The sequence below is a fragment of the Micropterus dolomieu genome, linkage group LG11 (assembly GCF_021292245.1).
Source record: "Micropterus dolomieu isolate WLL.071019.BEF.003 ecotype Adirondacks linkage group LG11, ASM2129224v1, whole genome shotgun sequence".
NCBI lineage: Eukaryota > Metazoa > Chordata > Actinopteri > Centrarchiformes > Centrarchidae > Micropterus > Micropterus dolomieu.
The window spans coordinates 1502813-1528692 of NC_060160.1; the positions used below are offsets into that span (position 1 = coordinate 1502813).

General features: G+C 40.5%; 1 protein-coding gene across 1 annotated transcript in view; it reads right to left on the minus strand.

Annotated features, from left to right (window-relative positions):
* Nucleotides 1-25880, minus strand: part of syne2b (spectrin repeat containing, nuclear envelope 2b) — a 160869-nt gene that overhangs the window by 52980 nt on the left and 82009 nt on the right. Inside the window, exons 70-92 of the mRNA XM_046063265.1 lie at nt 23293-23448; nt 22655-22795; nt 22306-22482; nt 21490-21627; nt 21082-21267; nt 20872-20985; nt 20553-20705; nt 20352-20468; nt 19466-19588; nt 18447-18581; nt 17316-17393; nt 16279-16434; nt 13787-13962; nt 12407-12560; nt 12061-12246; nt 5064-5285; nt 4027-4161; nt 3516-3631; nt 2884-2995; nt 2550-2684; nt 1744-1902; nt 794-988; nt 404-535 (exon numbers count right to left, since the gene is read on the minus strand). Coding sequence (XP_045919221.1) covers nt 404-535; nt 794-988; nt 1744-1902; nt 2550-2684; nt 2884-2995; nt 3516-3631; nt 4027-4161; nt 5064-5285; nt 12061-12246; nt 12407-12560; nt 13787-13962; nt 16279-16434; nt 17316-17393; nt 18447-18581; nt 19466-19588; nt 20352-20468; nt 20553-20705; nt 20872-20985; nt 21082-21267; nt 21490-21627; nt 22306-22482; nt 22655-22795; nt 23293-23448 — 3396 coding nt within the window. The remainder of the gene's footprint in view (nt 1-403; nt 536-793; nt 989-1743; nt 1903-2549; nt 2685-2883; nt 2996-3515; nt 3632-4026; nt 4162-5063; nt 5286-12060; nt 12247-12406; nt 12561-13786; nt 13963-16278; nt 16435-17315; nt 17394-18446; nt 18582-19465; nt 19589-20351; nt 20469-20552; nt 20706-20871; nt 20986-21081; nt 21268-21489; nt 21628-22305; nt 22483-22654; nt 22796-23292; nt 23449-25880) is intronic.

The following is a 25880-nucleotide window of genomic DNA, read 5'->3' on the forward strand; positions in this document are numbered from 1 at the left end:
TATACTGGTCAGTTAGGTGAATGACACAAAGATAATAAGCAATGGTAGATGGAGTACATAATAATAATAACAGTAGTATTTTAGTTTTGACAGCTTATATTCATCAAACATTTTCTTACTCAAGGCAAGAAGCACTCTAGCAAATGCAATCTCTAGACTTAAAGTAAAAAGTCACTTGATAGACCACATTTGACCTTTTAGGTAATAGGTTTGAGTTTTGTAGACTTTTTGTTAAGTTTGGTGAAATACTGCAGACTTCTGTGAGTATTTGTGTCACCTTTGTATTAAGTATTAATAACATAGGCTGAAACCTAAAACCCATCTAGGGCTCTAATCGATCAGCAGCAGTTCACTCAGATCCTCAGTAGCTTGTTGAAGTTAAACATCTCTTTGGAAACAGTACCTGTAGTTGCTTGTTAAGGTCCAGGGTTCCATTGAATTCATTAATTATTTGGTGAACAGTCGCCTGGTTAGAAGTGAAGGCTGCATGCAACTCGTTTAGTTGTGTCTGTTGCTTAAACAGACAACACCGGTTCTGCAGTAAACAACAAGGGTTTTATTGTGAGGTAAACAGGAAGACTTTTTTTTCCATTTTAAGGCTTCATTGAAGAAATAACACTTGTTATAAATATGTGAGTTACTGTGTAAGTGATGATGCAACAATAAAAAAAAACTGCAGGACAACTCCCACAGATCATAAACACTAATACAGTTGAGATAAAAAATCAGATTAAGTATATAAATATTCCAGGGCAGATCACTGTGTTCCTGTTAATAAGAGCTGATATCTGACCTGTTGCTCTGCAGTCTCCTCCTGCAGGTCTCTGAGCTGCTTCTCTCTGCTGTTCAGTGCAGCCTGGACCACGGGAAGGAGTCTACACAGAGAGTCTACACCCTGCTGACCACACTCTGACCCCAGGACACGGCTGACCTTTGACCCCTGCGACGCCAGTTCACTGCCAAGGGTAGTCAGCTGTTCCGACAGACTCTGAAAGGGAATCCAAGGAGGTGCTAGTTACTTTGCATCATAACAAGTAGGCTGATGGAGTGCAGGGATAGTTTTGGTCCTTCACATGTCTTTCAGGAGATCTTTTGCAAAGAGCGTTTCTCCTTTGGTTCAGCTTTTTTTCCCAGTTAATTGATTAATTGTTTAGTTTATAAAATGTCAGAAATTTAAACTCTACAGCCTCTGTGAGGCTGTACTGAGCTAAATGATAACTTGCATGTTAACCAGCGTGGTGTAGCATGATAGCATGTCAACATTTTCTAATTAGCCTTAAACATAAAGTATAATATATAACATGATATAATATTTATAGAGCACTTTTAAAAACAATGTTACAAAATACTTTCACAAGAGCAAGGACAATAAAACACATCAAAAGAAAGAAGAAAAGTTTGTTTTAAGAAGGGATTTAAAAGAGTTCACTGACTTCGCCGGCTGAGGCTGATTTTTTTGAGGTTTGCAAGAATTTAGTATCACACAAATTCTAATTTTGACCAGATGAAGGTTTTAGATGAAACGTTAAAGATCAGATAAATCAATCAAGTTCTTTCAATTCATCCTGTCTGTACCAAATGTGCCAACGCATCAAGTACTTGTTGATATTTCAGTCAACAACAAAGAAACATTTTGATTTGTATTTTAATTTAATGAATTTGAATGTATTATCTGTGTTTCGACCTTTATTTAAAAGCCCGGATGAGTGAACCTGCTGAGTGTTTGTTTGTGGTGGGTCTCACCTGCAGCTGCAGCAGCCTCTGCTGTGCGTCTTCTTCATGTGGCGTCCCAGCAGGAGAGTGCAGCAGGTTGTTGATGGCGGACAGGCACAGGGACGCTCCATACAGCACATGAAACAAACCCTCGTCCAGCGTCTGATGGGAGCCGTCCACAGCGGGGGCCTGGGGTCGGAGAGGTAAGTAACTATTAATAAACAGTAACATTTCAGGGACAAAATTTATACTATGGAATTATTGGAGTCAGATGGAAATGTTGACACTTTTGTCAGATCAGCACAAAACAACATGAATCAGGAAGAAGAGGAGGAGGCTGACATCTGCTGTGTCGCTTGAGGAAGCGCGACACCTCTTCATCAGTCGAGCGTCACTATCTCATCGGCTGTCTTTCATGTTCATTGTTTCCTGCTCTTCTTTTTGTAAAGTGGGATGTTAAAATGTGTTTCCTGCGGCGAGCGATGAAAGAAACAACATGCCAGGGATTCCATCCGAGCACTCATTCATTCATTTCATTTCCAGCTCACTTTCATTTGAATCGGATTTCAAACAAGTGAAGAAGAAATGTGGTGTGTTTAACTTAATACCAGTGGCACAACTCTTCTCCTCTCTTGTTGTCAGAGTGGTATCTGATGCTGATTCTAGTTTCTTTTCTCATTCGTTCACTCATTTACTGCTAAATCACCTGTAGCCCCTCACATTCATCTCCTGGCCCCTTAAGGGCTCCTGACCGGCAGGATATGAAACCAGCAACTGTTCAGAGGCCACAAAACATACATATCCTCGGATAAACCGCCACGACAATGAGTCCGCACCTGATTGAGAAGCTCTGTCGCTGTGTGTCCCAGCTCCCTCAGGTGGGTGATGTGGGTTTGGAGCTCTTTTAGGGTTTGCGTGTCAATCATGCGTCCCACTGTTCCATCACTACGCCTCCTAGATGAGTCTGACACCTTCAGAGAGAGAGACGCACACGACTCTTATCAAACCCCGCAGGAGTCCCCGTAACACCAACGAGGCATCGAAGTGCCTTCTGCTCAAAGAAGGTGATAATCAAGCGTGGCGAGAACCCCCCCATTTTCCATTTCTTTTTTTTTTTTGTATTTGAAAAGTGATAATCAAGCACTCCAACTCTCACTTTGAAGGCCTTACTTCAGGAGGAGGAAGCAGCCAGCTCTCCTCCAGAGCCAGCAGCCGACTGTGAAGGCGATCCCACTTCTTCTGAGCAGAGTGCTCCTCCACATCAGCCTCAACAGGAGGCGACCTGCAGGGAGAGAAGAAGCTGAAAATTAACACTTCATCTTCCTTTCTCTTCTCTTTCTTTTTTCCCAGTGGCCTCTGATTCATGGTAGGCTGGAAGTATCTGTTTAAATCTTATGTCTATTTCTCTCTAAGAACTGGTCCATGAATCTAAAATCTAATTGCATTGACTGGATAAATCAATTTAAACAATTTATGAAGTTAGAAGATAAATAATTAAAACACGGTGTCTTCCATGTCAATACATTTTTATCTTATATTTACTTATATTTTGTGTTTTATTCTATCCTGTTGTGTGAAAGATACTGACACTCTTTAACAAGATTATTAAATGTGTTTTTTACGGACTTCATAAGAGGTCAAAACGACTTGTAGAAAAAAAAGTATTGTCTTTTTGGGGAAGTAAAACTGGAAAGAAGAGACAAATAAAAAATAAATAAAACACAAAATATGTGCCGCGCACTCTGTAATACATTTAAATATAAAATATATGTAATAAAACACCAGATGAGACAGCGTGTTACCATGGTGACAGCTGGCTGTGGTCCTCTGCTTCCTGGCTGTGGAGTCGAGCTCTGCTGCCCTGCCTGGAGATGGCCTGAGTCAGTCCTCTCTGTTCAGTCAGCTCCTGCTCCAGCTCCTGCACAGCAACCAACAACAGTTCAATGTACAGCAGAGCCCGACCCATCCGGGGTTTATAACACGGATACCAATTTTGATATTTGAGGATTTTTCGACGTATCGGCAGATATTCTCTCTTTACTTCTTTTTACAAACACAAAACATAAACAAAGATTATCCCTAACATGTGTTGTGTGTAGAGAACTTGGCATGATGCAGTTTGAAAAGAAACAGTTTTTATCGTTATAAATAGGAATTTGAACAAAAGCATAGTTGATCATGTCAGCTGATTGCATCCCTCTGGTGGACAAAGTATGCAACGACAACACTCATAACATGATGAAGGACCCGTCTTTCAGTTTCTTTTTTCAGTTGTAATTTATCGGCTGTTATAAACACTACTGGGTCCAGTACCTTCTGCTGTTGCAGGCTGCTCTGTCTGAGCAGTTTGTTTCTCGGTGAGGAGAAGATTTCCTGAACGTTGCTGCTGCTGCTGCTGCTGCACTTCAACTTAGACTCCAGGTAGTGCTCTGGCTGAGGTACCGACTTCTTGAAGAAGAAACACGGGGAGGGAAAACAAAAAGGTTTATCGTCATATTTAAAATTATGGTCGACAGCTTAATTGCAGTGGTTCTCATCATCATCAGTGTATAAAGTAGAGTATTCATTTAGCTGATGCTTTTATCCAAAGCGACTCACAATTGCTATATATGTCAGAGGTCACACACCTCGAGGGGTTAAGTGTCTTGCTCTGGGACACAGGGTGGATGGGTCACAGTGGGGGATTGAACCCGGGTCTCTCACACCAAAGGCATGCGTCCTATCCATTGCACCATTACCACCCCAATACCACCACTAACATATGTTAGTATCTTTGGTAGATTGAAGTAAATGCTGACTCCCTTATTGTATTTTTCCTTCAGGAGCTGTGGAATTGCAATTAACTCTTAAGTCACATAAATGACCTCTAGACCTGACTTGACATGAAACTTAAAAGCAAAGACATTCTGATTAAAGCCAGAACAATAAAACAGAATAAAGAGAGCTACAGGCCTTGGTCTCAGCTCTGTAAAAAAGTTCAGCACTCAGACTTGAAAGGCTCATTTTGCACTTTGCTTTAAAAGACTTTTCTTTCCTCAAAAAACTGTGCTTAGTGCCTGCAGATATGACACTAGCCACAAGCCTGCAATGGCTTATTTGCAAACTTGTTAATAATAATCAGGGAGCGACTTTTCCACATGTTCTGCTGTCAGCAGCAGAAACACCCGCCTCAATGTGTCTTTAAACTGAAACTGAATAAAAATAAACTAAGAGAGCAACTAGCTAAAGGAATGAGATGGAAGGATTTCTGTTTGGTGGGAAAGATGATTTCTTATGTTAGTTTTTCCCAAATAAAAAAACCCAACAAATTAATTATAGCATTTAGTGAGCAGAAATCTATGAATACGCACCTGTGTTATCGTTCTCTCCTCTCCCTGTCTGTCCTGTAGCAGCTGCTGGAAGCAGACCAGGTTGGCCTTCAGGAGCTCCAGTTTGGAGGAGAGCAGCTCAGCTGTTTCGTGCTGGGATCCCACAGCTCCCAGTTCATCCTGCTGCTGCTGCTGCTGCTGGTCAGCGGCCTGGCCAAGCGCCGCCAGGCTCGCAACGTTCTGCTCGATCTCCAGGAACATCTCCTATACATGAACACACACAGTAAAATAACATCCACTCTGTGCTGAGCAGGATGCACATGCATGGCAGAAAGCGGCTTCATTATCTCTACATGTTTGATGTTATATGTTTGTTATGTTTGCATGTTTCATTTATTAAAATTACTTGGTGTGCAAGCCTCAGCCGGCACATCAATCAGCATTACAATCAATAACACTTACATTATATTCAGTGCCCCAACTGGCACTTCAACTCCACTTTATTGTTTCAGCTCCCTTCAGTGCTTGGATTTCCACTGACTCACACCTTCTGCTCACACTTTAGCTACAGCCTCTTTCACACTGGACAAATAAAAACCCCAACACCGCTAATTTTCACTCCCCTCTTCTGGCGTGTCTCATCAATAGTTTTAGCATGCTAGGCTAACAGTAAGACTTCATATCCAAACTGTAAAGTCTTTCAGAGCACACAAACACTTTAAACACACCTGTCACCTGCTAACCATGGTGCTCTTAACCAGAGACACTGCAGCTACGTCTTCATTTTTTTACAGTCTGCGGGCTCCATACTGTGACCACCGTGACGCAGTCTCTGGCCTTCATGCTGCTTTCTACTCTTTATCAACCCTGTTTTCCAGCGTGGTCGTGACATTGAGTATTAGACAAAAACAGAAAAGGCAAACTCGTCTACTGACATTGTGAAAGGAGTCTCCTATTTTTACAGGGTTTACCAGCACACACTCTCTCATCGTGGTGTAAAAAGGGTATAACTCTGCAAATTCATCCAACTTACCCTTCAACTCCTCTTATTTCCACTGAAGCTAAGTAGTGTCACCCCCTTCTGTGTGTTGCTTGTGCTTTAGTTTTTTTGACTTCTCTATTACAATTTTACAGTGTATTTCACCACATTTCCTGCCTTCTATTGTATCAGAAACAAAAGACATAGAATAGCTTTGGATTATGAGGTCAGCTGTTTAAGTTAGGCCCGGGTCATGAATAAGGCATCTCTGTGAACGAGGCTCTTTAGTACATTTGAACAGACGACAAGATCTCATCAGTTGCTGTTTGTTTGCCCACAAAGCTTCATTCAAATGTGACGTGTGACTGTGGGGTGTGTTTAATCCTGAAACTTTAACGGAGGCTCGAGTTACACTCTCAGGGTCGGCAGGGAGTGAATCCTGGGAGGAAAATACCTGCCAAAAACTTTGAATGTGGACATAATAATGAAGCCTGTGAGGGCACGACTGTGTTGACTGAAAACTATTACACCACACACATCCCCAACCGTCAGATATCCACATTTTACATTTTACTTGTAAACCAGAGTGAGCAGAGATGAAAAATAATAGTAAATCTATAGGATAGTATTAAGTATATCTACTTAAGTACAAAAGTTTTAAGTACTATAATCAGGTACTCATTATCACTATAAAGTGCCTTTGAGATTTTCCATTTAACTTTATATACATTTTATTAAGTAGACCTTTTAGTTTGTTAGAAATGCATGTTGGTCAAGCTCCAGCTCTTTTTATAAATTAATTGTAAGCCTACAAAGTATGAACAAAAAGCAAAATGTGCCCACCCCGTCATCTGTGATTTTTGCACTTTCTTTTCAACAAACATATCTGGTCAAACTGTCAAACAATAGTATTTGGTCTTCATTTGTTCATAAAATAAAATAATTTGTTTATTATTATAAAAACGGGGAAATGACAGGGTGGACAAAGGCTTTAATGGCTGAACTAGAAGACAACACATCATTTGTTAACCAACAGGAAACCTTTAAGCATTATAAAGAATGAATTTTGGAAACTTTCTAGTTTTTGAAAAGTGCTCTACAAATAAAGATTATTATTATTATTATTTAAACCTCTAATTTAACACAGACAAATTGCTGGTGATGATGTCACTAAATCCATCGGCCTGTTTCTTAAAGAGGCAGTTACCCCACAGTGACAGGGTGGACAGCAATTTCAGGGACACGTACAAAATGTTTAATATTATAATAATAATTAAAGACAAATTATCTAAATGACTTGTTTTATGAACGAACCTGCTGAGGACCATTATTAATTTTGCATAACTAAACCGCTTATTATACTCATTGAAATTAGCAGAGCAGCACGTGGGACATACAAAAACCACTTGCACTCAATCAAAGAAAGTGATATAAAGCGAGGGAAACATTTCTAGAGACTAATCTGATGTGTGTGTAAATGTCTGGTCATTTATAATAAAACCTCTGAAATCAATTATTTTATAATATGTTCATGATGACTGAGTAATTCTGAGGAGGACACCAAAGGTACTTTATAGTGATACTGACCCCGTGAGTATTTCCATTTTACTTATATTTTTATCTCACTATGTTTATCTGAAAGTTAGAGTAACTTTCTAAGTTAAAATTTTACATTGGACATGAGATATGCTCATAAAATCTGGATGTTGTTGACATGCATGTGCTGTATTAGACTTAGAAAACCCACAAAACAGCAGGGTTCAGTCCAATTTTTATTTTATTTTAATGAATGTTAACATTCAACAAACTGACACAAACATCCGTCTCCCTCTGATTTGATGGATGGAAGCAACAGCAACATAAAACGACTGATAAATCTGTAAGTGTGTTTCTGCAGACTTTTCTACTGAAAATGAACTTACAAAAAGCAGTAAGTTAATAAGTTAATTAAATTAATGATTTAGTTGTTTCTTTCTGGATAGAGGAAAGTCTCCCAAATCAATGTCTGCATTCATTTCTGTTAATACAGTTGAAGAAAGACAGGAAATGTAGGCGAGGGAGAGACAGAAATCATTGCAGCAAAATATATCTCCTCATGCCACGAACTGAGGGCAACCAGTTGAAACTCAGACTAGATTAATAAATAATAATTGAAATTATTATTATTTTCATTGTTTGTTATTTTAATGATTGTTCCTTTATTTGTTTTTTTATTTCACATTTGATACAGATTTGTATGTTTATTTATTTTATTTTTTGTCTATTAGTACACATACACATCTACTGTTTTATTTATTTATTAATTATTTTTAATATATTATTTTAATACGCTTACTGCTTTTTTTATTTTTAATATTTATTTTTACTTGTATTTATATATTTTATATTATATTTTGCATTATTTTTTTTTTTAACACACACTGATTTATTAACTTATTTAATGAAATGTATGAAATTAATTGCGTTATGGCAGAAAATTGTGTCCTCTTACATTTAATCTTATATGTATGATCTTTTAATATTATTATTACTCTTCTCGTGATGTCTTATAGATATATATGTATTGTGTTTTTATCCTTAACCTTTCCTCTCCTATACTCCTTATGTTAGTCTGTCCACATTTTCTAGGGTTTAGGTCAGAGCTCTGAGATTGTTTTGGTGTTTTCCCTCTCTTGTTGTTCCTCTCCTCTCCTGGAATGTGCATTCAAGGCCGAGAGAGGATCTCTGTTCCCCCAAACATAGAAACCTAGACTGTGTAAATGATGATGCATCCCTTTACCAGCTGTTTATGTGTTTTAGTGCTTCTCTGTTTATTCTCTTTTATTAATAATTTCTTCCAAGACAACAGTTGGTTGATCCTCAATTAGTTGCTTAATCCCTCACCAGCAATACACATATTTCCACGACAACATGGAGCAAATGAGCAGCGGATCTGATTCGAACTAAGGCCGCTGCAGTAAGGACTGCGGCCTTAGTTTGTTTAGATTAAGATGATATCCAATCTGAAACCCACCGGAGTTTCAGAGTTTGTGCTGCCACAGAACTCAAAACAGGAATGTTTTTCATAGATCATGAACGTTTTGGAGATACGAGTTTCTCACAGGACAACAACATATTAACTCACCAACACAGTGTGTGAAAACATCCAGTGTAAATTGATAATATAAACAAGTTTATTAGTAGCCGTGCTGTAACTGGTGCTGCGTTCTCCAGCCTGTTTTCACGTGTTGTTCGGTAGTCAGGGAGACCTGGCAGAGTTTAAAACTACAACAATTGATTAGTTGATTTTTAACATCCTGGTCTTTGCCAGACTGGCCACCACCTCTGCAGACACACTGCGCCCTTTAATGCAAATACCAGCAGCTGGCATTTGGCGTTTATTAAACTATGGACTCTACAGGTCATTTGTTGTCTGGGTTGATGTTTGCAGCTTCCTGACAGGAAACAAAGAGAGAACTGGGGATATTTAACGTTGTATTGAACTAAAGCATCACAAGCATACAGAACATCAAGACGTTTACAGACAAGAGTGAGAAAAAAGACTAGACTGCATTAGGTTAATATTTAGCGAGACGACCGTTCTGTCACTTTGTCCAGCAGCCCTGGTTTGAATGCACAGGCTGCCATTTACAAGCAGACTTACAGCCAACTGCAGAGGTAATAATGTCCCAGAGGGGGACAGTTAATGAACTCTGCTCACTGAGACTCATCTGAAAATGATCTGGCCTGAGAACAAGGAAGTGATGATACAGCAAGACACAGCGTGTCAGTGAGGACAGCTGATGTCCAGGAATGCTGTAAGAGGAATATCTAGAGATAGAAAAATACTAATGTGTTGCACCGACCGAAAGGGAACATGTCTTAAGGAATAACGTTGAGCACAGTCAATTATAATGTTTACTTATATTCTTACTAACAAACTGAGAGACCAAGCTGATGCTCTTGCTGCATCAAGTAGCAGCTTGGATAAAGATCTAGATTTGGATGTAGCCTCATTATTTATGTTTTTAGTACCATAAGTTTTGTATTTATAATAATATATAATAATATTTTATCAATAATTCCTTAATATTTTCATCATGTTGTATTATCTTAACGTTGTAATCCTTTCTCTAAATAAAACCTTCATATTTATGGATGGATTGCCATTTATGAGAATCTGTTATGTTTGAGTTATTCTGTTGTCTGTAGATATGTAGTCATACAAAAGCAGTCTAATTGATTCTAGGGCTGCGGTTACACGTCTGTTAACTTTTCACTGAAAGCCCAAATTCAGCCTTGTTTAATCTAGACGTCAGGGCTGTGTTCAGACGGCTATTAGAATTAAATTGCTTGCCGGCATGTTGCTGCTGTTGGGTGAATACTATCACAAAATTGTCAACTAGAGCTAATTTTTGACTACTGACATTGTCAAATTTTGATCAGAAATTTACAAAAGCTATTATAAATGTCGCACTGAAAGTGAATAAACAAAGAGAAAATTAAATTTTCCACTTATTATGTCATCAGCTGTTCACATTCAGCTCAACATGCCTGGTTACATTTTCACCACCGTAGAGCAAAGTCGTTTGGAGAATGATGAAGTTTAGATATTTTTGGTTTGAGATCTTCCAACCCAGGTAATGTTGGTTATTATTCAATGCTTTTCCTGCTGAGCAAATATATTAATGTGACTCTAATGTGTGTTTACAGCCGTAAGTGGCAACACAGTCGGCGTTACTGTGTTATCATCACAGAGATAGTGAAAACAAACAGATCACTGACATGTGAGTCAAATCAGCTGCTGGAGGAAGCTCCCTGAAACATAAATGTATTGAACGCTAACTGGCTTAACATTCCTTGCTGATGCATTTTGACTCCTCCACGCACAGACGTGTCTTACGTGGGCCGGAAACAAACCAGCACGGGAGGGAAATTTGAACCCTTGAGCGGCCAAAATAATCCTCAGAATGTGATTATCTTAACTTTGTATCTGTGCAGAGCTGAGATAAGGAAACGATTCATGAGTCATATTTTGCTGTTGAAACGACATTGTGCAACTTGAGATGTGTGTAAACTCACGACTCGTCCAGTGACCTGCGATTGCTGATACTCTCAGCTGATTGGTGCGCACAGACCGAACAAAGGCAGGATTATGATCTCAGACTCTAAGAGCTGATTGGAAAAACAAGATCATGACTGTATGTGACTGACTTTCAGGACATTTCAAAATGAAACTGACCTTTGGCATTTTGTATCACCCGTCCCAGAGTCGTCAATCAAACACTGAGCAGTTCTGTTTTGTCCTGTTAATTGAATCTTCTGTTGATGAAGCCTGATTCATTGTGGTCAGCGTTGTAAACATACTTTAGTGTACTTTTGGTCTGAAGCTGTTTTTGGTCTACATCCCTTCCTCCTTTAAATGGACATTCAATGGTATTTTAGACAATTGTGTTCTTCCAACTCTGGCAACAGTTTGGGGAAGACCCTTTCCTGTTTCTAAATGCCAATGACGAATTATTATATATATACTGTATATATTATTAATTATATAATTCAGGCTTCAAAAATAATCAGTTAAAACTAAGAAGTCTCAACCGGTAGACGAGTTCTGAAGAAAACCTTGCTTCATTTTGAGGGACCACAAGCCAAACGCATGAGGAATCACTGCGCTAGAGGATTGATTTTCCTAGAAAGAGCTTCCTGATACTGTAGCAAATCATAAACTTTTGATCAATAGCAGACATTTGTTTGTTTAAATTTCATGAATAACAACCAAGGTTAAAATCACACAGCAGCCCAGGATGCATCGATTTGGTAATTTGAAGGCTGAAAGACATCCAGCTATGCATGTTAAAATTCTTTGGGAAAAGTTTTCTATCTAGGCTACATACTGTACATTTCCATCATTTCAACATCATTTCTTCATTTAAAATCTAAGCCTGTATTTCAGAGTGTAGTTTAAACCTGCACTCACTTTTTGACCTCATTTAGCCCCGTTTTAACTCCCTGTAGGTATCTAGACGTCTTTTGACCTGTAAATCCTGGGAGTGGCCTGTTCCCCTGGTGGGCGGAGCTTACCTGGCAGGTGAGGAGCTGCTGCTCCATGCTGACCTGCATGGTCGATGAACCGGCAGCTACCAGGCTCCTCTGGGCGTTCTGCAGCCACAGCTCCAGCTGGCAGACGCTCTCTAGGCAGACATGGAGGACACCTTCAATGGGGCGGGGCCCAGGCGGGGACCCGGCCGGCCGAGGCTCCTCCAGGGCCTGGGACACAAACACAACACACCTGGCTGAACCTCTCTGCTCCAGGGACGCAGGTAGAGAAGGGGAGCTGAGCAAACTGTGTCTTTAAGTTGAAACTACCTGAACTGGCTGCAGCTCTAGTAATAATCTAATCCAAATAATTCTGACCTGGAATTCTCACACTAACACTTCCAGTCTCTTTCCCCTGCCTGGTTATCTCTCTCTCTCTCTTTCCCTCGCTCTCTGCTCCGCCCACCTGTGGCAGAAACCACTTCCTGGAGCGGTGGCAGGGCTCCAGTGACAGCGACTCTTTATCACAGGAGGAGGGAGAGCGACTGACAGAGAAAGGAAAGAGGCCTCAGGCTACAGGGGTGGAGCTGAGACGGAGGCCGGGTGAGCTGAGTGAGCAGTAAACACAGACACTTCCCTACTTCCCCCTCACACTGTTAGTGCAGTTTGCAGCTGTCAACCATCTGATCTCTTATTCTACCACAACTTCAGGTCTAGGTTTTAGTGCTCTTTTATTCTCCTGTACTTAAGACCCCGACCCCTGCTTCCCGATTCTTTTTTTAAAGTATTTTGCATGGTGTGCAAACTAACAATGAATCAAATGTTTTCTTTCATGGCTGAGCTCTGTGCATACCGTTGCCAAGAAACTACTGAGGATTTGAAGCGGCCTTAACAGGAGGTGAACACCAAGAGTCAACAAACCTGCATTGAATGAATCAGTTGACTAAAGCATTCAGCAGACTTTGATGTCACACAGGTCTAATGTGATTATACAGCCTCTTTCTCTTTGTGAGGAGAGAGTATTTACGATCAAAGGTTGTCTCAAATTGGTAATAATTTGAGACTTTTAAGTCTATACCGTACATACTGAGGGAACATTTTTGCTAGTTCACTTTAAAATACTAAGTTATGCTCTGAAAAATCCATTACAGGGGGCAACAAAACATAAATAAACATCACAACATAGTGTTTAACGGTCAAAACCTACAGTTTATAAAATATTAATTTCATCTTAGTTAGATCAATATAAAGCTGTATAAATGTAAGTGGTAAGTGTAAAGAAGTTCACAAGTGTAAATGCAAAATGTATTAAAAATGCATTAAAAGGTAAATGCAAGTTAAAGAAATACAGCATTCACCAGGGTTGAGTGAGTCAACCTGCACATCAAACTGCAGGGTTGTGTTATTATCATCAATCAATCAATGGATGGTTATCTTTTAATTTAACAGCAGTTTTGTGAACTTACTCCATCAGTGAGTTATGTATGTGCAACCAGGCCCCAACTCTGCATCCACTCCTGCACGGTTAGAGGGTTAGGAGGGGGACGGAGCTTTTGTTTGTGTTATCATGCTGGAACCAGCAGTGAATGGGACTTTTTATTTATTTATTGCTCATCAGGGCAGCTGCAGTCTGAATGTGCAGGTGGGAGGCGCTGAGGCCTCTGCTACACTGACTTTAGAGGGTGCATACGCAGGTGTAGTGGCTATGGTTGCTGCTGTTTCTAAAAGACTTCTAACTTTTTCAGATGTTGGCAGAACTTTGCTTTGAGACCACAAGCTGTCCACCTCACTGCTTTCTGATCTGACAGCTCTAAAATCTTTGAGTGTGTTCTGGACAGGTGTGATTGGGTTCTTGTCCTGTGTGCTCTGTGTATATACTGTGTGTGTCTTCAGCCCCTCTGGGTCTTCCACCCTCCATGCAAGCCCCCTCTGTCCCTTCATGAGCTCCTGACACAGAGAAAGAGAGACGGGGGAGTAGATCACTGTTGTGGGTTTATTTGTCCTCTTATTTTGGATATGTAGACAGAATGGAAAGACAAACGTGGAACAAGGTACAAGTACAGCACATGCCGTGTAATGTAAGACATCTCAGTACTGCTGCTTCCAGGTGAAAACCTTATATCTCCAAAAATAGTTTTACTGTTATCTGACTGGAACTGATGAATTGCTGAAATCATAAATGAGCCTTAAGCATCTTACAGAGCAAGTGACATCATTTTTGATTAGTTGGGTGTAAACAATACTAAACTAAAACTAAATTTGGAGTTTCGTGGTTTTTACCTGCCAACAGCAGTGTGTTAATCGGTAATCATGTCAAACCAGTGCATTTTCATGGCCAACAGTCATTTTAAAAAAGGTAATTTCCTGAAGTACAAAAGCTGTTTCGTAGAGAGTGAAAGTGAACATGGTGATTCATAACAAAGTGGGAATCTTCCTCCACGCTCCCCTCCTGCTGCCAGGCAGTGACTGAGCAATTAATTGAAGTAATAATTACTCAGTTAATCAATCAATTCTGTAAACAACAATTAATCATCATATATGGAAATAGAGATAGCAGAAGCATATAAGCAAGCAAACAAGAGTTTATTTTAACAGATGTGCTCCATATTTGCTGGCAAATGAGCTCAGAGAGTAAATGAAAGGTTAATAATCAAAAGTTGTCAATCACCATTCCCTAAAGGATACATTATAAAACGTGGTTCACAAAATATGTCTATTGGTACACTTTGTTTCTGCCTTTTATAAAAACATTTTACCCCATCAGAATTAAGGTCCGTGCTAAAGCTTATTACAGACTGTTAAAAACCGTCCACCCCACATGCTAAATACTATCCGTCTGCTTTCAGGTTTGGGTAAAACAGTAAGCATTCCCCTGCTAACCTCTTCTCACATAGTTGCAAATAACGTGCTGTGTCATCTTTTAACACATCTCAGTGGTGACCACTCGTCAATGAATAAGCAGAATTGCTTCAGTAGTCCTTCACATAAACACACAAATGAACTTGGAAAAAATACATCTGTGGCACACAAATTTAATTTGCTTTAATTACTCAGTCCTATCCTCTGTTTTTGTTTTTCATAACGCAGTAAGAAACACTAAAACAACACGTCCACTGCTCTTAACTGCTGGAATTATCTGCCATGTAAATGCACTGAGGACTGACAGTGAGACGTTTCTGGAAGAACCTGCAGGCTGGATTTGGTGCTAGAATATTTCAGCCTTGGTTCTAGAAAAATAAGTGTTGTAGGTTTAGTTCTAGAAGACGATAAGAGTTCTGAGCTCTAGGTGTTGTTCTACAAGATTCTACAGGAAGCCTTGAAGTCAAGACAGGAAGTTCCACGGTTGGATCTAGAAGAAGTTGGAGGATCTAGAACAGATTTTAGTAGATTCTAGGTTTGGTTCTAGAAGACACGAGGAGTTCCGAGATTTGGTTGAAGAAAAATAAGCATTGGTTATAGACAAGCCTGGTTCTACAAGACAAGACGATTCTTTGGTAAAAACATCAAGGGCTTTGGTTTGGTTCTAGTAGAAGTTAGGACTTCTAAGGTTTGGTTGTAGGTAGTCTTTTGAGCTCTAGACCTGTGTCTAAGAAAAGTGGGAATTATTTGCTTGTTCTAGAAGAATGGAGACTTTCAAGGTGATAATATCCTGAAATCCATGCTGTGTCCCAATTTAGATACTTCCGTCAGTTCACTTTCCTGCAGTACACCGTGTACACTATGTACTTACTTCCGTAGTGCGTGAATTTTGATAAAACACATGTATAAATTACATTCGTGAACAAGGCATGTTCAATGGAGCAATTGCAAAAACTCCCCTTCCGCTACGTAGCCAAAATGGCAAGTGTCCGGTTCCACACTCAACCGTTTGACCGTTGTGAGTACACAATCTACGTGCAAAGAGTGCACTGCATTTTGCCATAATTATCAGTGTGAACGCACTTATGAGCTCAAAAAGCAAACAAAACCAAACTGAGACACAGCATTGGTCTTCTAAGGTTGGATCTAGAAGAAGTTGGGAGATCTATGATAGATGTTCTAGGCTTGGTTCTAGAAGGAATTACAGGTCTGAACACAATGGGGGGTAAGAGGTTCTAGCAGGGTTGGTTTCAGAATAAACGGGAGTTCCTGGATTGGCTCTAGAGGAAAAAGAATGAAGTCGACAGCTGATTCTAGAAGAGCTCTAAAAGATGCGGGAAGGTCATCGCTTACATCAAGAAGAAGTGAGAAGTTCTAGTCACACAAGTTCTAGATCTAGGAGACTACACATTTCTGCTGGGACCCAGCGTCGGCTTTGGAGACGGTGGAGGGCGTGTTTACCATGCTCTCGGGCAGTGACTGGGTTCTGACTGTGCCCGGGGGTTCTGATAACGCTTCAGATGAACTTGCTTCTGTGGTGTCAGTAGGGCCCTCAACATCCTGAAGAAACATGAGCAGGGTTAGAAGATCAGTCAGGTCAGTCAGTTAAATATATTGATCGTTCAGTCTACAGGGTTACCAGGACATAAGGAATCACACAGTTACTGATGCGGAATTATATTACACGCTGTTATTAACATCATTTTGTTATTTTGTGTAGCCAGCTGTTGTGTAAAACAAAGTCAACAGCTCTTACTGGCAGTTTCTAATGTTAATTCATTTTTATTAAAGGAAATTGAGGTTAATTAAAGGCTGGTGATATCTTTTTGTTATTGTCAACAAATCCCATAAAGAGACTGAAACCAACAATGAGTTTGTTCCGAGACTCTTACGCCATCTGTGGCACTCAGCTCCAAGCAAAATGGGTCAAAGATATTTACTTTTATTTTTTTTAAAAGGCAAAATAATTTCTGAACACAGTGCATAAGGGGAGGTGTGCCCTCAGGGTTGTCTGGCAGGAAGGCGTTGCTCCCTTTCTTTTTTCCTAAACCTAATCGAGCGGCGAAATCAAGCTTTCTGACAGAAAATCCTGAGGGCAGACTTCTCCCAATGCTTAAAAAGCTGGGCACACTAGTTTTTAGCACACACACATAGGAGTAAATAGTGCAGTTGTTGGTTCTATTTTGAGATGAGGTTTGGTTTGCTACCAGAGTATTTACGACAGCAGGAAGGTGTGTGTAAACTACAGAGTGCATGTTGTGGTAATGAGCGCAACGGTGTGGCTCACTGAACTGTTTTTAATTGTTTTTGGACAACACTGGAGCTGTATGGAACAATACTTGTTGGTAGGATCAATTCAATGTTGGTTTTGGTCTTGTAATTAAATTTGATGACACTAAATTAATAATTTCAACAGGAGCCACGGATGATGTTTGAGTTACCTGTCTATCTTCTATCGGCCGTTCACTGCTTTGTCCGGTGGCAGCTTCAGTCTCTTTGGGGACAACAACCGTAGGTTCCTAACACCAACAATGAGACATATTAAAATAGTCCATATAAACCACCAAGCCAAAATGCTGAATGGCTGAAAGAGAGAACACTGTTGAGTGGGGTTAACAAGGTTCAATGGTGCCGTCACACACATTACAAACACTGTTCAATACTGCTCTCTAGAGGAAGAACAACACAGGATTGCAGAGAGGTTAAGGTAGAAAACAGGGAGTTGTGACTGCAGTGATTAAAGAGATGTATTAAGGATCAGGGAAGGGATTGTAGATGCAGCAAGCAGCTGATATGATAAGACGGTAGTAGAGGTGAAAAACATATTGCCAGCAGTGATGTGGAGAGCAGAGTGACCCAGGTCAAAAAGGTCAGATCTTAGTCATATAGTAATGATTTAATAACAACTAGATTGCTGGGATACAAGCAATCAGCCACATGGTCTAAAAGAGTTAAACTAGGGCTGGACAATAAAACAATAACAATAATTATCGCACTATCATTTTTTTCAATAACAATATAACAAATGTTCAATAAATATTCAATAAATGTTTGACTTTATTCACTTGAATAATCCACAAATTAGGACTTTTTATTAAGATGTTTATTTTGTGGGGGAAAAGGGACCGAAAAAAGCTTTTACTTAATTTGACTCGCGCATATTTGTTGACAAAGATTTTATCATAATTATGTTTTCCACCTCATATTTTAGTTTAAACCACAACATCAGGTTTCTTCAACTTCCACTCAGAAGCAAAAATCAGCCTTTAAACTCTAAAGAAATAACGATTTGATACTTATCGTGATAATTATCGATCTCGATAGATATGAAAATCTTTATCGCGATAACATTTTTGGCCATATCGTCCAGCCCTAAGTTAAAACTAAGAGATTTGACTATATTTTGTTGTAAAACTCGTTGAGCGTGATAAATACCTCCCGCCTACATTGTAAGCAGCTGACCTTGGGTCACAAAGTACTCCGAGGGGAAAAAGAGGTGACCAAAAGGATTGTGGGAAAGAGGAACGAAATGAATGAAAGTTTTTTCCAAAGCAACTCTCGGTCTTCTTTACCTCTGGAGAAGTGCCCAGGAAAGCATCCCAGAGCCACCAGAAAACACCTCCTCCACCTTCTTCCACTCTCTGCTCCTCACTCCCTTTTTCCTCTCCGGCTTCTTCAGCCTGGAGCACGCCTTCATGCTCCCGCTGCTGACACGGAAATACGCTCATGTGCAGTCACACGGGGGGGGTAGTCAAAAGTGCATCTGGGACACTGAGCTGTAAGCTGGCCACGGCTGCTGCTAATTAATCGGGTGTTTGCTTTGTATAATGTCTGCAGTTCTATTGTTTTTTTTCTAACCTTTCTTAACCTCTGAAATAGAGGGTATGTTTGTTTGATATCTCAAAAACTGTTTCCAATGATCTTTGGTGAAAAGTTGGAAAGAAGGAACAAGTAAATAATCTGTTTTATAAATGCAGATCAAAGAATTATTTTAAAGAAAGCGTCACACTGCAAAGTGTTGTAGTTTATTAAGACAGACACAGCTGTGATGCCTCTAGAGAATCAATATTAAAACTGGAGACTCTGCAAAAACATAACATCAAATCAAAATATTCTACGAATTTCCCTGTAAATTCAGCCTGACTTTAGCGGCTTTAAACAAAGTCCACGCCACATGATGTGTGCAGGTGGGGAGGTGAACATGAAGGCCAGTTTTTACTGCATGTGAAATTGTCTTGCACAGAAAACTGTAGCTCGATGTCCCACTATCTGCACTCAGTTTCCAAAAGAAAACAAACTGTAGTATTAAGCATGCAGGATTTGCAATATGTTAAATAACTTTGTTAAAAACACATGGAAGCATGGGTAAGCAGGCATGTTAGTGCCACTCATTCTAACTTTTCTTCTAACCATCAAAGACCACAGGGAGAATATTGTTTTTCAAAACACAGGTTTTTTGTTGATGTTGATTTCATGTCAATGAGACAAACACGCTTTGGTGGCACAACACTGACGATTGTACGCGTGTAAAGATACAGTGTTCGTTAGTTTGGTGTTTTTAACCAGAGGGTTGGCTCCCTGCCTTCCTTACCTGAGTGCTGTCAGGTGTCCAGGACAGTCTCTGTTCAGGTGAGGACTGCTTCACTGTCTGCAGCATGGCTCCGGATCTCTTCAGTACGTCCGCTTCAACATGAGCAATTCTGATTTGATCCTGCTGAAGTACAGTTTTTGTTAAACTGATTATTTCTTATTTGATATAAATGAACATATTCTTGACCATGAAGAATTTTAAGTCACTTTACCACCATACTTTAATAACTGTTGTTGTCGGTCTAACAGGTGAGGCCCCATCCACTCTACTACGGTTCTGTTTTAAGAGTGACCTTTTGCTACGTTTGCACCTCCCATCCAGATTAAAACGGTGAACATGAAGACCTGAAACGGAGAAGTTGGAAAACGCTGCCGACCCCGCTTTTCGTTTTAAAACTCCGGAAAGCGTTTTAGTGTGGACGGGCAAAAATGGAGGAAAATGGAAACGCTGACGCAGACGCTCGGCTCTCTGGGTCATCAGTCATGCAAAGTAGAAACACGATGCTGCTGACAGAGTTTTTTAATTTGGTATTTTTATTAAAATATTCTGTACCGTGACAAACAACACTTACAGCCTACACTTAAGTATGTCGCTGTATTTACTACAGTCCCAGCTCGTTATTGGTCCATGTAAAAAATAAAAGTCTGGAGCGGTTCCTCATCTGTACTTTATACTTTCACCAAATCTTCTGTAAGTTCTGTAACAGACTGTCTGCTTCATGTTTACACCGGCACGCTCATGCTCTGTGTACGTGAACGGCCACAAGATGTGCGTCTTCAGCCGTTCTTGATGGAGATCAACTCTGATACGCAGCTAAAACGCTGGTGTGGTGATTGTATTCATTTTTAAAGATGGGGCCAAAGACAAAGCTTTGAACCAAACTCACCTCAGACTCCACTGAAGTGGATTTTAGAAGTTGAGGCTGAGAGGTCGTCTGCTGGGCCAACAGAACTTTGGTTTGGATCGGAGTCGCGGGCTGCTGGATGAACACAGCAGGTACCTTCTACAAAGAGAGTAAAGCAGAAGGTTCAGTGATGGATGCTTGAGTGAGAGAGTGAGTGAGTGAGTGAGTGGGTAACTGATTGACCTTCTCCAGTTCCAGCAGCAGAGTCTGGAGCTGGTCCACTACAGTAAAGACAGTCAGGGTCTCTTCAGCCTTCTCTGGAAGACAAAGGTCTGGTTTACACTTCTGGATCTCCGCTACAGTCCTCCTCATGGACTGGATCCTCTGCTCAACAGCCTGTACACATAAGAGGGGTTTGAGAAAAACAGCTCAGAAACATGCCTTTTTTGTATTAAAACAAACTTCTACTCATTACAATTTGTAGCTTGAGCCATTAAAGCATACACAGAGTTGACAATCGCTCGATCAGCTTCATTCATGACTCTTCCAAACCACGTCCCACCTTAAGGCTTTCTTCTCTGGGGCTGGGGAAAGTCTCTGGAGACGATAATAAGGTCTTGACTTCAGCCACATCATTCTCCATCCGCTTGACTTCACTCTCAATGGCTTCCACCTCCTACACAGCAAGAGATCAATCAGTATATTAGACCATTTATAAAACAGAGATAAACTAACAGAAATCGGTTGAAGAGTTCAAAGATCTAAGACTCACGGCAGCGGCGTGCTCCAGCTGAGACAGAGGAGCAGTGAAGCTGTCTTGAACGTTGGCCACTTGGCGGTCGGCGTCGACTAGTTGTTCCTGGAGAGCTGTGACGTCACAAACCTGTGACATTTCCTTCAGAACTGAGCTGAAGCCCTGCAGAGTGGTTCGGATCTGTGCCGAGTCATCCAACACCGTCTGCAACACAAGACAGACGTCAATATTTGTTGACAACTGTGTTGATAATCAAGAAGTTTTCCATTTTTTCAACCAATTCAGCTCATTTTAAAAACAGAATTTGCTTCATTTCCATTTGCTACATTCTGTTTGATAAAGTATAAATTAAACATTTAATTGAATAGCTGATTACAGTAATGTGCTGTGTAAAGAAAGGGACAGACCCCAGGTCAGTGTACCCACCTGCAGAGCGCGAACATGGCCACTCAGACACTTAGCGCTGGTGTAGGTGCAGGGAGCAGCGAGCCACGACTGAGCCTCTGCCATCCAGCTTTTAGAGCTCTTAATCATCTCCTGATGCTCCTGAAGCCACGTTTGGATCTGAACAGAAACACAAACCATATTTTCTTTAAGGGCGGGTTCACACCGACATTGTTTCGTCAGGCTGAACCAAACCCCGGAGCGTTTACCCCCCCTCACTGCAGTTTTATGGTTCTTCTATTACTTCTATATTTTGTCAATATCATACTTATAAAGTTTTACGTCTATTGTTACACAAATAGTCACAAAGCAAATTCCCTGTATGTGTAAAAACTACTTGGCAACAAAGATGTTTCCGATTCTTATTCTGATTCCAGATAGCAACTTCCGACGTGATCCGAAATTGCAAATCAAAGCTCATACAGTACACAACAAAGTGGTATTTACTGTACATGCAGACAGGAGCTGCAGAGAGTTGCAATGCTTGTGAGCAGGGCATTATGAGTGTTTCCTAATGAGAAATATGGGTGATACATAACATCAGATGTTTGCTAGTGAAAACAAATAGTATAAATATTAATTAAATACAATAATAATATGGCTATGGGCTGCCTGATTTCAAAAGTATCATAGCAACAAAGCCAAATCACATGTTGTTGTTGGAGATCAAACAAATCTGCAGCCACAACAGCTCTGACTTCATGAAATCATAGCCAGAGAATAAGACAGGTAACTAATTAAACACAGGCAGTTTCAGATGTGAAAAAGAGGAGTGAGGGGAACTGAAGTGATTCTGACCTTGCTGATGAGGGTGGTCCTCTGCTCCGCCTGTTTGGCCAAGTGGGAGTGGAGCTGCTGGACCTCCACAAGTCTCTCAGTGAGGGTCAGTGCCTCCTCTGGTTTCTCCAAGTCCTGCATGTCCACCTCAAGCGCCGCCATGCACGAGTGCCACACGTCCAGCTCATCCCACACACGCTGCACACAGACACACATTCACAGGTAGTCATGACACTGTCCTCCGGGTGGACATTATACATCAATCTCTTTCCAGATGACTCAATACAAAAAAAATGATTCCTCATTTTCCATTCAACAAAGAAACAGAGATGGAGAAAAGTTTGCTGTCCACCTCCACGTCACTACCCACCTTCTGAGTGATCTTTGCGTGAGTCACAGTGGGGCCTTGCTCTTCAAGTCTTTTCTGAACTGACCTCAGGCCAGCCTGGATCTCAGACAGCTTTGCCCCCAGCCTGTGGACAGGACCGCTCCTCTTCACCGCCTCTCCCACCTGATGGATGAATTACGTAGAAACCATTTTAAAGTAGGAAACAGGTTGTTGTTTTCAAGTCAGGAATTGTTTGAGATTTGTTATTGCCCCAAACATGTTTCTTCCTACACACTACACTCATTCATTATACATGCAAGAGTTTGTTAATGGTTATTTTATTGTGTCCAGTCAGAGATGTCAACTGTAAAGATGTCTGTATGTAATTGTTTTTAATTTCATATTGAAATTTTAAGGATTTTCTATGCCAGGATATTCCCATCGTTGTTCTTCTATGAGTCATACACATGTAATCCTATTAGATGATTGGTTCAAGCAACCAAAAGTATAATCTGACATTCTGCAGATGTGTAACAGTCTTCCCTGTATTCTGGTAGCAGGACTCCTTAACTTCCCCCTGAAGTTCCTCTGTGACTCACTGTGTTGTGTACAAATATTCTTTAAGGACCAATTTATTCTTCATCTTTCTATCAGCTGTGTTAAATCAAAATCCTGTGTACCTTTACTTCAACTTGCTGCAGGGACTGTTTGACCTCCTTCAGCTGGCTTTCGATCTCGACCGGGACCAGAGTGTACATGTCTGAGTACTTCATCCTTAGCCTCTCCATGATGCTCTGGAGCAAAACCTTCTGGGTACACAGCTGGCTGTGAACCTCCTAAAACCAGAGAGAAGAATTGTTTAAAATCACAGGACGCAGAAAACCAGACGAGAAAGCAAAGATGACGAAGTCTATGTTGGAAAAATAAAACAGAAAGTCTTTGTGTTCTGCAGGTATAATAAAAAAATCTCAATATTTACTAATTTCTTAGTGCCATTTAATTTCAAAGTGCCACAAATCAGCTTTGCAAGGACAATTTCTCAACACTGCCTCCTTCAAAAAACACTTGTAAGCAGATTGTTAAACAGTCAGTGACACCTCACTTTCTGCAAGCATCAGCTTCAGCCAAATTGTTACAGAGAACAGTGTGATTTGTATGTAATTCTTCAATCAAATAGTGGAAACCTTCCCGTATTTTGGAACAAAAAACACAGACATCGATCTTATCTACATTTCTCACGGAACAAACTGCTGGTAAGCGCTGTGTGTTTTGTTTAGCACTCAGCTCCCTCTCTCCTGTGCGGTTTTCATCAAACAGAGCCTACCTCTTCAAAGTCCTTCAGTTCCACAATAGTCAAAGTGAACTCTTTTCACCTCTTCAGGATTCTACTTTACAATAACAGTCGACATTAAATAAGAAAATGTGTTAATATGTGAGAGATAATACGGAGGACGCTACCTGAGTCTGTAAACGACCGATGGTCTGCTGAAGAGGGAGGTGCATCTTGTTATCACTATGAGAAACTGAGCATGTTTGTGTGTGTGTGTGTGTGTGTGTGTGTGTGTGTGTGTGTGTGTGTGTGTGTGTGTGTGCGATACAAAGGAAGGGAGAGTATGGGGAGACAGTTTCTTTGCATAAGAGAGTGTGACATGGTGAGTGCACGGTGTGTCTATCTCTGTGAGGACCAATTTGCATTTTCTTTATGAAAAAGACGCCATGTCAAGTAAGTCTGAAAGTGAGGACAATTTATAATGTTTAGGCATTTTCGAAAAGAGATATTTCATATTTGGAAATTCTGTATACGTTTAGGAAAGTGAGGAAATAGCTTCATTTTAGAAAAGTCTGTACAATTTAGAAAGGGGAGGATTTTTTGTAGACTTCTTGAAAAAATGTCTATGTCCTCACAAGTACAGAAGTAGAAATCCGTGCGTGTGTGTGTGCGTGTGTGTCCATGGAATGACTTGGACACAAAGGCCACCTGGAAGATCCACTTACAACACAGAACAAAAGATGTCTGGTACAAGAGGAGGGGTGAGGGTAGTGGGAGTGATGGGGGAGATGTGGGGTGATGGAGGGGGTGTTCAGGTCTTTTATCAATACAGACCCCTCTGCTCTGAGGAAATATGTGTGTGTGTGTGTGTGTGTGTGTGTGTGTGTGTGTGTGTGGAGATGTTGGCCTCTGGTCAGGTTTCGGGACAAAGGGCAGAGTGAGTCTACGGGTTGGTGGGTTCATAGAACTGAACTCCAAACACCAAACAGCCTCTGGGCCCGAGGCCAAGCCAACGGTTTCATATTTACTGGACACCTGCACCACACAGTCATTGTCATAACGTTTAAAAGTTTTTGATCTGCAGATCTGAGGATACTTCGATCAATTATATTTATTTATTATTTATAATATATTTATCATTTTTTGTTTGTGTTTATCTTGTTTTAATATTCAAAATAAATATTGAGACTAAAACTATTTTTGAGCTAGCTACCAGCTGAGCTTAATGAGAATCGTTAACACACTAACTGCGCTGAGACTAAAACAACCCACTGTAAGCAATATTACACTGTATTAGACGTCGTAATGTTTATAAGGCATCATTTTCAGAGTGTACTGGATTTGGGCTGCAGAGTGTTAGGAAGCCTGTTTATAAAAATAGCAATGAGCTATATTTTGGTTACAGAGTACAAACGCATCATTGTGTTTTCAGTTCAGACGTCCTGTCCTGTCTCATTAGAGACAAGTTATTTACACTCCACTTGCTGGAGGGAGAGACACACTCGAACGCAAACTGTGATGTGCTGTTTGGATCAGAGGTTCTTAAACTGGGGTCTGGAGACACCCCGAGGTCCTTCAGAGGGTCCTTCATGATGCTACCACTAACTTTAATCCCTCAGTTTGTTAGTTCTCTGACTACGTAGATCTTGTTTCCATACAGCAAATCAAATTCATTTTAAAGGCAGTAAGGTCACAATACGGGCAGACAGCAGCCTGCTACACACCACAAGAGCAAAACACTTCAAACAAGTATTAGCACAGACTGTTCATGTTTTGTTTAGTTGTTAATTTAAAGGGACTGGAATCATAAACTTCAATACGTGTGCCCAATAAAATCTGACAAATGCTACTAAAGAGGAACTCCTAAGACCATGGTCCACTGTCATGGGTCACATACAGCCTTGCCAAATGAAGCAAAATGTTCTGTGTGCGCTTGTGAAGTGAGATGTACTGAATACATGAACGCTGTTCAACCCGAAACAATCAGCTCACCGCTGC